The 12500-nt window shown below is 33.6% G+C and overlaps 2 protein-coding genes across 2 annotated transcripts in view; both read left to right on the forward strand.

The window, feature by feature from the left end:
- The window catches only part of aplp2 (amyloid beta (A4) precursor-like protein 2), a 190947-nt gene extending 190883 nt beyond the window's left edge, over positions 1-64 (forward strand). Inside the window, 1 exon segment of the mRNA XM_062060867.1 lies at positions 1-64. This exon segment is cut by the window's left edge and continues 1503 nt beyond it. The gene's annotated coding sequence lies outside the window, so the exon portion shown is untranslated.
- Positions 65-1429: 1365 nt separating this feature from the next.
- Positions 1430-12500, forward strand: part of st14a (ST14 transmembrane serine protease matriptase a) — a 74328-nt gene continuing 63257 nt past the window's right edge. Inside the window, exons 1-2 of the mRNA XM_062060864.1 lie at positions 1430-1542; positions 1977-2237. Of these exons, the coding sequence (XP_061916848.1) occupies positions 1462-1542; positions 1977-2237 (342 nt within the window). The 5' untranslated portion in view covers positions 1430-1461. The remainder of the gene's footprint in view (positions 1543-1976; positions 2238-12500) is intronic.

Below are 12500 nucleotides of genomic sequence, written 5' to 3' on the forward strand. Positions count from 1 at the left end.
TTTGTTTTTCCCATAATAAAAAATGGGGGGAAAAAACAGTACAAATGTAGAAAAACTTTATGGGTAAATTAATTGAAACATTTAATGTGTTGAAAATGTGTGTATGTATATATATATATGTATATATATATATATATATAATATATTTATAATGTATATATATATGTGTGTGTGTGTGTATATATATATGTATGTATTTATATATGTATATATATAATCTATATATATAATGTATATATATACGTGTGTATATATATATATATATGTGTATGTATGTGTATATATATATATATGTGTATATATATGTATGTATATACATATGTATGTATATATAAATATGTATGTGTATAGGTATGTATATATACGTATAGGTATGTATATGTATGTATATATATATATATATGTATAATATATATGTATATATATTTACAGTATATATATATATATGTATGTATATGTATATACATATATGCATATAAATATGTATGTATATATATGTATGTATATATATATGTATGTATATTTATATATATATATGTATATATATAAATATGTATGTATATGTTTATATATATATATTTATGTATATATGTATGTATATATAAATATGTATGTGTATAGGTATGTATATATACATATGTATGTATATATATATATGTATAATATATATGTATATATACATATGTATGTATAATATATATGTATATATGTATGTACAGTATATATATATATGTATGTATATGTATATATGTATCTATGTATATATATATGTATATATATATATATATAAATATATGTATGTATATATATATGTGTGTATATATATATATATATATATATATATATATATATATATATATATATATATATATATATATATATATATATATATATACACACACATATATATACATACAGTACAGGCCAAAAGTTTGGACACACATTCTCATTTCAATGTGTTTTCTTTATTTCCATGACTATTTACATCAGAGGTCCCCAAACTACGGCCCGCGTGGTCCCGAGTAAAAAAAGAAAAAAATGTTTTTTTTTTATTTTTATTTTTTTCAATCTCTCCTTTCCAGCCTATCCATCAATCCATGTTCTGCCGCTTGTTACTCTCGGTGTCTCCTAGCCGCTCAGGCAAATCATATTGCCTAAAAATGCATATTCCCATCGATAACGCGACGTCATCTCACACGTCACTTCAATTAATATTAAACATCTTGAAGAGCAGTTTTATTCCCCAATTGGAAAAACTGGGTTTGTTTTGTTGTCTTTTTGTTGCCAATTGCAATTGTATTACATTTTTTAATGCCTCTAGATAACATTTTTAATGCGTTTTGATGCCAGTTAAAGCCTTAATTTTCCTTTTAAAAAACAAAATCCTTTTAATGCTTGTTAAACTGTTGTTTTTTCTCCGCGCTGCAAGGTTTTTCCGGTAAAAACACGAGTGGAAACGAAATGACACGAGTCCTCTCGTTGATGTTCGGGATTTCCCGTGACGACCTGACGTGTCACGGCGGACCAGGTGACTCAGCACAGGTGAATCACGTCCACACTCATATCAAATCTCGTAACCGATACCAAAAATAGATCAGCCTCAACAGAACCGATACTTGATCAATAACCGCAGTGCAAATGCGTTTCTTGTCAATTAAATGGAATAAAATGTCGGAATGGAGTCATCCGCACCGGGAAGTAGTCCGTGTTATATTTTGTTTGTTCATTGCATCAAAATGCGGTCATAGCTTAATTCTAACACCTTGTAGTTACATTAGGATCTTTTAATACGTTTTTTGTGTCGTTGGTGTGAACTATTTGTGTGAAAAAAGCTTTTAAAAAAGGTTGTTTCGGTAAAGTAAACAGGAAGCACTAACAGGTGCGCGAGGCGGAGGCGGGGCTAAGGAGACAGATACCTGGCCCAAAGTTTCCGGAAATACGTTTTTTTTCTGCTCTTTCGTTTTCCTCCCTTGTAGGTAGTCGACACGCAGTCACGCACCGTGGGACACTTCCACCTGTCCGGGGAAAGAACGACTTTTAAGAAGGTTTTTGTGAGGATTTCGGTGCTTTTTGCCCTTCGTTGGGTTGGACACTTCAGTACACCTCGGAGATTGGAAGACTTGTTGGAGGCTACAGAAAGGAAAAGTGACGTTCAGGTGTTTTTTATTTCCTCGTTCACTCGGAACCCCCCTTGGATGGACTTCATGGACAGCGGCTTGAAGTACACCCCCACTCAGGTGAGATCAACCTTCTTGCGATCGTTTTTGCGTTGGTTGACATTTTAAATGCGTTTGCAATGTAAGCCGACGTTGAACTCACCTCGCGTGACGTCACTCGGTGGCCAGAAAAGCTGCAGTGTGGCGTTCAGGGACACAACATGATTGATAAATATTAGGGGTGTGGGGAAAAAATCAATTCGAATTCATTCTCATGTTGTACGATTCAGTATCGATTCTCATTTGTCAAAAATCGATAATTTTTATTTTTTAATTTTTTTTAAATTAATCAATCCAACAAAACAATACACAGCAATACCATAACAATGCAATCCAATTCCAAAAGCAAACCCGACCCAGCAACACTCAGAACTGCAATAAACAGAGCAATTGAGAGGAGACACAAACACGACACAGAACAAACCAAAAGTAGTGAAACAAAAATGAATATTATCAACAACAGTATCAATATTAGTTACAATTTCAACATAGCAGTGATTAAAAATCCCTCATTGACATTATCATTAGACATTTATAAAAAAAATAAAATAAAAATGAACAATCGCATCTCATAAGCTTGACAACACACTGTGTCCAATATTTTAACAAAGATAAAATAAGTCATATTTTTGGTTCATTTAATAGTTAAAACAAATGTACATTATTGCAATCAGTTGATAAAACATCGTCCTTTACAATTATAAAAGATATTACAAAAATCTACTACTCTGCTTGCATGTCAGCAGACTGGGGTAGATCCTGCTGAAATCCTAAGTATTGAATGAATAGAGAATCCTTTTGAATCGGGGAAAAAAATCGTTTTTGAATCGAGAATCGCGTTGAATCGAAAAAATCGATTTATAATCTAATCGTGACCCCAAGAATCGATATTGAATCGAATCGTGCGACACCCAAAGATTCGCAGCCCTAATACATACGTATATAGACAGATACTGACAGTTATGCTGTCATATTGAGTAAAAAAAAAAATTTTTGTATTTGCAGAACTTACAAAAGATTATTTTTCTAGTAAAACTCACAAAGATACATTATTCCAGACATTGTTAGATATTTTGCATGTTTGATTTAGGAGTTATGTTTGAATAAATTTGTATTGCTTTTTTTCGTATTATCTCAGGATTCTAAGAACATTAGTCATATTGGGTAAAAAAAACAAATTTGTATCTTTGCAAACCTTACAAAATATAATTTTCTAGTAAAACTCACAAAGATACATTATTCCAGGCATTATTAGACATTTTGAATGTTTGGTTTAGGAGTTGTTTGAATACATTTGTATTGCTTTGTTCGTATTATCTCAGGATTCTAAGAACACTACAGTCATATTGGGTAAAAAAACAAATTTGTATCTTTGCAAACCTTACAAAAGATAATTTTTCTAGTAAAACTCACAAAGATACATTATTCCAGGCATTATTAGACATTTTGAATGTTTGGTTTAGGAGTTATGTTTGAATACATTTGTATTGCTTTTTTCGTATTATCTCAGGATTCTAAGAACATTACAGTCATATTTGGTAAAAAAAACACATTTTTATCTTTGCAAACCTTACAAAAGATCATTTTTCTAGTAAAACTCACAAAGATACATTATTCCAGGCATTATTAGACATTTTGAATGTTTGGTTTAGGAGTTATTTTTGAATACATTTGTATTGCTTTTTTCGTATTATCTCAGGATTCTAAGAACATTACAGTCATATTTGGTAAAAAAAAAACAAATTTTTATCTTTGCAAATCTTACAAAAGATCATTTTTCTAGTAAAACTCACAAAGATACATTATTCCAGGCATTATAAGACATTTTGAATGTTTGGTTTAGGAGTTATGTTTGAATACATTTGTATTGCTTTTTTCGTATTATATCAGGATTCTAAGAACATTACAGTCATATTGGGTAAAAAAAAACACATTTTTATCTTTGCTAACCTTACAAAAGATAATTTTACTAGTAAAACTCACAAAGATACATTATTCCAGGCATTATTAGACATTTTGCATGTTTGGTTTAGGACAGTGGTTCTTAACCTGGGTTCGATCGGGCTCAGGGGTTCGGTCAAGACACACCCGACTCATCGTGTAAATAAAAACTTCTCTCTATCGGCGTATTACGGATACGGCAACAGCAGAAGTCAGACTGATTTGCAGGTGTGTAATTTGTTGTGAGTTCATGCTCTGTGTTGGTTTTGTTCTTTGAACAAGGTGATGTTCATGCACGGTTCATTTTGTGCACCAGTATAAAAACATGGTAACACTTTAGTATGGGGAACATATTCACCATTAATTAGTTGCTTATTAACATGCGAATTAGTAACATATTGGCTCTTAACTAGTCATTATTAAGTACTTATTAATGCCTTATTCGGCATGGCCTTATTATAACCCTAACCCTCTAACCCTGGCCCTAACCCTCTAACCCTAACCAAATAACTCTAAATGAAGTCTTTGTTACTTAGAATATGTTCCACATACTAAAGTGTTACCAAAAACATATAACTTTGTCTTGAATTTGAAAAAAAAACCCATAATTTTATTTTTCACTAAAGAAGGGTTGGGTGAATGCGCATATGAAACTGGTGGGGTTCGGTACCTCCAACAAGGTTAAGAACCACTGGTTTAGGCGTTATGTTTGAATACATTTGTATTGCTTTTTTCACATTATCTCAGGATTCTAAGAACATTACAGTCATATTGAGTAAAAAAAAGGGTATCTTTGCAAACCTTACAAAAGATATTTTTTCTAGTAAAACTCACAAACATACATTATTCCAGGCATTATTAGACACTTTGCATGTTTGGATTAAGAATTATGTTTGAATGCATTTTTTTATTGCTTTTTTTTCGCATTATCTCAGGATTCTAAGAACATTACAGTCATATTGAGTAAAAAACTATTTTTTGTGTTTGCAAGCCTTAAAACAAGCATATGTTTCTATTAAAACTCTCAAAGATACATTATTTCAGGCATTATTAGCCATTTTGCATGTTTGGTTTAGGAGTGATTGTTTAATTAACTGAAGTGTTTCCCACACATTCATTTATTTGTTGCGGCCCGCCACGAAAGAATTAAGGCCGCCACAAAAAATTTTTTTTTTTTTTTTTTAAATTAAAAAAAAAAAAAATTTAATTTTTTATTTTTTTGTCCTGTCCAGCTCCTCAGGCAAATCATATAGTTGATGTAAATGCCCATATCGGCTGTTCAGATTTACTTTACAAAAGAGAAGTGTAGGATCAAGATTTTTGGAGCTCTTTGTTCAGTGGATCAGATGTTTGATGAAGCTTTGTGTCTATCTACCACCACTACTGTTTTCTGTTTATTTGTTACTGACTGTGGCAGGACACCTCTGCCTCTGTTTCACTTTATGTTGCTGGTAAATAATATGGTTGTAGTAGTAGGCTAAAGTTAAATTATTTAGTATGCATTAATTAAAGGGGCAGAGCTTTAAGAGACATTTTAGCTTTTATATTTTATAAGATATATTTTTTGTAAGAACCACAATTAATAAATATATTTCAGTGAATAACTTATTGTTCAAATCTGTATATAAATATGTACATAAAGTGTTGTAATTATATTGTAAAACGGATGGATGGATGGATGGATGGATGGATGGACGTTTAAAACAAAACTGTTATTATTAATTAGTAAGTATACATTTTTGAGCCTTTTTAGAGAAAATCATATCATTGTAGTAAATTATGCAAATTACTCGATGATGTCATGGTGGCCACGCCCATAGCCACGCCCCCACCGCCACAGGTATCTTGGCAGTTTAAAAACACTGAACTGTCATATTGAGTAAAAACTATTTTTTTGTATCTGCAAACCTTACAAAAACACCTGATTCTAGTAAAACTCACATAGATACATTATCACAGGCATTTTTAGACATTTTGCATGTTTGGTTTAAGAGTTATGTTTGAATACATTTTTATTGCTTCTTTCGCATGGTCCACCGTAGGGATCTAACGATGTGAACATTCCATATCACGGTTATTGCGACTAAAATGATCACGGTTATCATTAATATCAAAATCAGAATCGTTTTTATCGTCATTGTCAGTGAACGTTCACAAACAACGATTTTTTTCCGGTGCAATGGTGCTTCGTGAAACGTCAACATAACCAACATGAAAATATAGTTTAAGAATAAAACGAAATTAAATAAAATAAGAATATGAATAAAATATCTACTTTCTGTGTACACACGAGTGACGTATCGTGGAATTGTTCAATGTGCTCTAAAAGGACTAATACACAGACTGAAACACCTTTTACCAAGTTTTATTAAAAACATAAATAAACACGCAATACTTTTTCCGTGGCAGAAAAAACACTGGAATATAGTTGTAACTTCTATTAGAGCCATATTATTTTGTTTTTAGTGTTTAAATATGTTTATCTTCCTCCGTTTGAATTTGTTTTGGAGTGTTACTCAATTTTGGGTGTAAAATTAACGGGTGTTGTTTGTATCGTGCCTTGTATTCGTGTTAGCATTCAAGCTAGCTAGCCATTCTCCAGGAAAAGAGCAGTATCGCTGTGACTTTGTCAAAGTGTCAATCGCGGGTTTACGATAATGACGATTAAAAACAATCAAATACTAGCCGTCTGGAATTTTACTGCGGATAATCATTACTACGATAATTGTTACTTCTAGGGTTGTACGATACACCCAGACTATAAAGTACCGCAGTACTAATTAATTAAAAAAAGGTATACTGTTTTTTTCCAAATACAGGTACTTTTTTTTTATTGTCACAAAATATTTTGTCTTTTTTATTGTTTATAAACTCAGGAAATATGTCCCTGGACACATGAGGACTTTAATTATGACCAATGTATGATCCTGTAACTACTTGGTATCGGATTGACACCCAAATGTGTAGTATCAGCCAAAACTAATGTAAAGTATCAAACAAGAGAAGAATAAGTGATTATTACATATGAACAGAAGTGTAGATAGAACATGTTGAAACAGGAAGTGATCAGTAAATGAACAAGTAGATTAATAATGTTGACAAAATAATAGGTGTATAAATGACACAATATGTCACTGCATATGTCAGCAGACTAATTAGGAGTCTTTGTTTGTTTACTTACTACTAAAAGACAAGTTGTCTAGTATGTTCAACATCTTATTTCATGACAACATTCTTCTTTGATTGCAATAAGACACATATGTTTCATGTATCATAACATTTATAGTTAAAGTAAAGACAATAATGACATTTTATGTGGTCCCCTTTGTATTTAAAAGTATCAAAATACATTTTGGTGCTGATACCAAAATATTGGTATCGGGACAACCCTAGTTACATCCCTATTACTAGTGATGTGCAATACCAGTGGTTTTTAGTAATGTACAGTATATATATATTTTAGGATGATGTTTGATAAGAAATTATCGAGTTCGAGCCTATTATCGAATCCTCTTATCGAACCGATTCCTTATCGATTCTCTTATCGAGTCCAGATAGGTTGTTGTATATGGAAAAAAACACACAATATTTGGTTTAACAAAAGCTCACTTTTATTATATAAGAAAACAATTTAATCTAATAAATAAATAAATATTGACTGTTACCCCCCTAAAAAAAAAAAAAAAAAAAAATATTGACTGTTGTTACCCAAAGTATATTAAGTGGGATTTTTCAGAAAAACAAATATATACAGTAACACAAAAACAAGCTGTCTCTGTGATCACTATAGGTGTATAAATAATAATATAGTGTTAAATAAAATCAGTCCCTTGGGCCCAAAACTGAAAATAATACAGCTCTCCAAAAAGTGCAATTCTGTTGCTATTTGACATAACTGTTTGTTATGATGCTTTGACATTTTTGCACTTTATTTCTTTATTGAAAGAAAATTCTATGAAGAGAAAAGTTGTTTGCAAAGGTGGTTACAATGCTAAAAAATGAAAAGTTAAAGCTAAAAAAAAGAAATACACTTTATTGAGTTAACATTATTTCTTTATAGGGGGAAAGATGTTATGAGCTAGGGAATATAACAACTACACTACCCAGCATGCAACGGGAGTGACGAGCATGCGCGGTAGCCCCGAAAAGTGTTGTTGCATGTCGTCACCCGGCAGCTAAGAATGAGGTTATGAGCACGCTGTGAAAGTAAACGTTAAGAACTCAGCCAACACGCCTCGTCTGCATTATTTATAATTAGACAGACAACACATATACAGTGTGATTTTGTTTTGTTTACAAGGAAAGAAAAACAAAAGTTAAAAAAGGGAGATATGTTGTATATGTATGTATGTGCTGCGGTTGCTTTAAGAACGTTGCGACAGCTGCCGTAAAGGAGGTGCGTTGCTAGCCTGGTTGCTATGTTTCCGGTTGGTCGTAAAAGTGGTTGTCATGTGTTTGTACCCTGCTCAAATCTCTCAGTAAAGTTATTCATTGGAATATACCTTTTGTTTTGAACTTTATTACACCTTAGAACGCTTTTTCCCGTCGATTTTTTTCCTGCTTTCGCTATCTGCACCTAATGACTGAGCTACGTGACATCATTTCTTGTGATGTCACACGGAGCATTTCTGGTCGGGACGGGATTCGTTCCGAGGGATTCGAATAAAGAACCAACTCTTTTTCTTTACTATAGTGGTCTCGATAACGGGTACCGGTTCTCAAAAAGGGATTGGAGTCCGAGGACTCTGTTCTTTTCTTATCGAACAACCGGGAAAACCAGTTTCGAGTATCATCCCTATATATATATATATATATATATATATATATATATATATATATATATATATATATATATATATATATATATATACACATAAGTAAAATTCAGGCCGGTATCGGTTACTTTAGTATGTCAGCAAATTTGATGTGTAAAGCACTTTTCACAGATAAAAATCAGAAAACCCTGTACAAAAAATAGGTGAATTAAAATAACAAAATAAAACAATAGGTGCCACATCACAAAAAGATTAAAAAAGAAAAAAGTGTAGTATACCTGTGCAAATATACCAAATATGTCTGCTAAAATTGTAAATAATAACATGTTTTTCTCAGCATAAAGAATACGAGACATTGACTTATTTTGACACTGTGAATTATACTGCGGACGTGTCTGAATAACAAGGGAAAAAACACTACATCATCCCACAAAGTACATGAAAATGAGGTTTCACACCACAACAAAGGACATGAGTACAATAATCAAAGCATTAAAGTTAAATTATTATTAAGAACTACAGTGAGCATAAAAAGTCATTCACAATTCACTTACATGAACGTGTTAACGTGAACATTCGGGATGTGAATCTCTGGGTGCGATTCGATTCAAAATGATTCTCGATTCTAAATCAATACCTTCTAATAACATTGGGTGACAGTTCTGTGATTAACTACATTCCTCCATGAAATAGATAAACATATTTACTAGAGATATTCCGATTTTGTCCAATTCTTAATTACTGATTCCGATATCAACCGATACCGATATATACAGTGGTGGAATGAACACATTATTATGCCTAATTTTTTTGTGATGCCCCGCTGGATGCATTAAACAATGTAACAAGGTTTTCCAAAATAAATCAACTCAAGTTATGGGAAAAAAATGCCAACATGGCACTGCCATATTTATTATTGAAGTCACAAAGTGCATTATTTGTTTTAACATGCCTCAAAACAGCAGCTTGGAATTTGGGACATGCTCTCCCTGAGCATGAGGAGGTTAAGGTGGGTGTATATTGTAGCGTCCCGGAAGAGTTAGTGCTGCAAGGGGTTCTGGGTATTTGTTCTGTTGTGTTTATGTTGTGTTACTGTGCGGATGTTCTCCCGAAATGTGTTTGTCATTCTTGTTTGGTGTGGGTTCACAGTGTGGCGCATATTTGTAACAGTGTTAAAGTTGTTTGTCCTCCACCCTCAGTGTGACCTGTATGGCTGTTGACCAAGTATGCCTTGCATTCACTCGTGTGTGTGAAAAGCCGTAGATATTATGTGACTCGGCCGGCACGCAAAGGCAGTGCCTTTAAGGTTTATTGGCGCTCTGTACTTCTCCCTACGTCCGTGTACACAGCGGCGTTTTAAAAAGTCATACATTTTACTTTATGAAACAGATACCGATAATTTTGAATCCGATACCGATATTTTCTGATATTACATTTTAAAGCATTTATCGGCTGATAATATCGGCAGTCCAATATTATCGGACATCTCTAATATTTACTTTTCTAAAGTAAATCTGTATAGCATACTGTATATAGATCATCTACACCAGTGGTCCCCAACCTTTTTGTAGCTGCGGACCGGTCAACGCTTGAAAGTTTGTCCCACGGACCGGTGGGGGGTGTATTTAAAAAAAAAATTAAAATTTTTTTTTTTTTTTTTTACATAAATAAATACAATCATGTGTGCTTACGGACTTTATCCCTGCAGACTGTATTGATCTATATTGATATATAATAATGTATATATTGTGTTTTTTATGTTGATTTCATAAAAAATAAAAAAAATAAAAATGTTTTTTTTTTTTTTTTTTTTTAATTTCTTGTACCGGGCCGCAGCCCGGTGGTTGGGGACCACTGCTCTACACCAGTGGTCCCCAACCGTTTTGTAGCTGCGGACCGGTCAACGCTTGAAAATTTGGTTGGGGGGGTATTTAAAAAAAAAATTTTTTTTTTTTTTTTTACATAAATAAATACAATCATGTGTGCTTACGGACTGTATCCCTGCAGACTGTATTGATCTATATTGATATATAATGTATATATTGTGTTTTTTATGTTGATTTCATAAAAAAAAAAAAATATATATATATATATATATATATATATGTATTTTTTTTAAAATTTCTTGTGCGGCCCGGTACCAATCGGTCCGCGGACCGGTACCGGGCCGTGGCCCGGTGGTTGGTGACCCCTGATCTACACAATTATTGTTTTTAAATAGATTTTTGATTCATTTTGAATCGATGAAGAATCGTACAAGTAAGATTCATTCCACCGAACATCCAACATTGACACATTGTTCACTAGTTTACGTTTTTGTCAATGATGAAAATGATCCAAAATAACTAAAAGTATTGTCACTACGATGCGAGAGCATCACAGCACAAACACGTGGTATCGGCGGTGTCGACATTTCAGTATGGGTTGGCACATCACTTCCTGTTGCAGTGCATACAAGTGTATTAAAAACATTCTGGTCATATGCTAGCACAACATGTGTGCTGTTTCCATGGTAACCAGGATGGCACCGTGCGAGGAGGAAAGTCACGTTCAGGTGTACTGAAGGAAAGTGGGAATGTTTGGGTCCTGGGGGTGCACGGCAGGAGCGGATTCCTCCCGCTCGTCAGCCATGTTGGGACTTGTTTCTGCCGCTCGCTAGCGTCCTCTCGCCTCCAAAGGCATGACGGAGGACGAGTGGCGTCCATTGTTGTGGGAGGAGCTGTGGTGTGTTCAAGTAAAGTTCAAAATAAAGTACCAATGATTGTCACACACACACACTAGGTGTGGCGAAATTATTCACTGCATTTGACCCATCACCCTTGATCACCCCCTGGGAGGTGAGGGGAGCAGTGAGCAGCAGCGGTGGCCGCGCCCGGGAATCATTTTTGGTGATTAACCTTTGATGCTGAGTGCCAAGCAGGGAGGTAATGGCTCCCATTTTTATAGTCTTTGGTAATGGCCCTCATAAAAGGGCTGTGACCATTCATCCAGTCGTGCAATTAGAAATAAGATTTAGTTTATATACCCTCGCTTCGATTAATCGTCGGAGTGTACGAGTTAAAAACAATCCCCATCGTTTTGAAAGTCAGTGTTGATGATGTGCATTTATTAATACAAAGAATGTTTTCCCTAAAACAAGCATTGAGGCTACAAAATGTGTCGATTAATGGAACCAATGAATCCAGTGGTTCTCAAACTTTGTCCACCAAGTACACTCGCCTCTCCAAGAACCACCATAATGAGCAACTTTAAAATACAGTAGCGCGGTAGGCCTAAGTATTCATTAAAAACAAGACAGAGGTTTTATTTAACAATGTAATATATTTTGGCGTCTGTAACATTGCACACAGTTTGAACAGTAACACTGTGTTTGATGTAGGAATATAAAACACTAATCACCTAATGAGGTGGTTCTTTGACGTACCACTAGTGGTGACAACCACTGCACTGATCGATAGATTACTCGAATACTGAGAGTCCATATATAGTCTGATATGTGGGACTTGTTATGACCATTTTTCCTTCTTAAAGGGGAAGTGCATTTTAAAAAAATGTTTTTTTTTGCAAT

The sequence above is a fragment of the Entelurus aequoreus genome, linkage group LG10, assembly GCF_033978785.1.
Source record: "Entelurus aequoreus isolate RoL-2023_Sb linkage group LG10, RoL_Eaeq_v1.1, whole genome shotgun sequence".
Classification (NCBI taxonomy): domain Eukaryota; kingdom Metazoa; phylum Chordata; class Actinopteri; order Syngnathiformes; family Syngnathidae; genus Entelurus; species Entelurus aequoreus.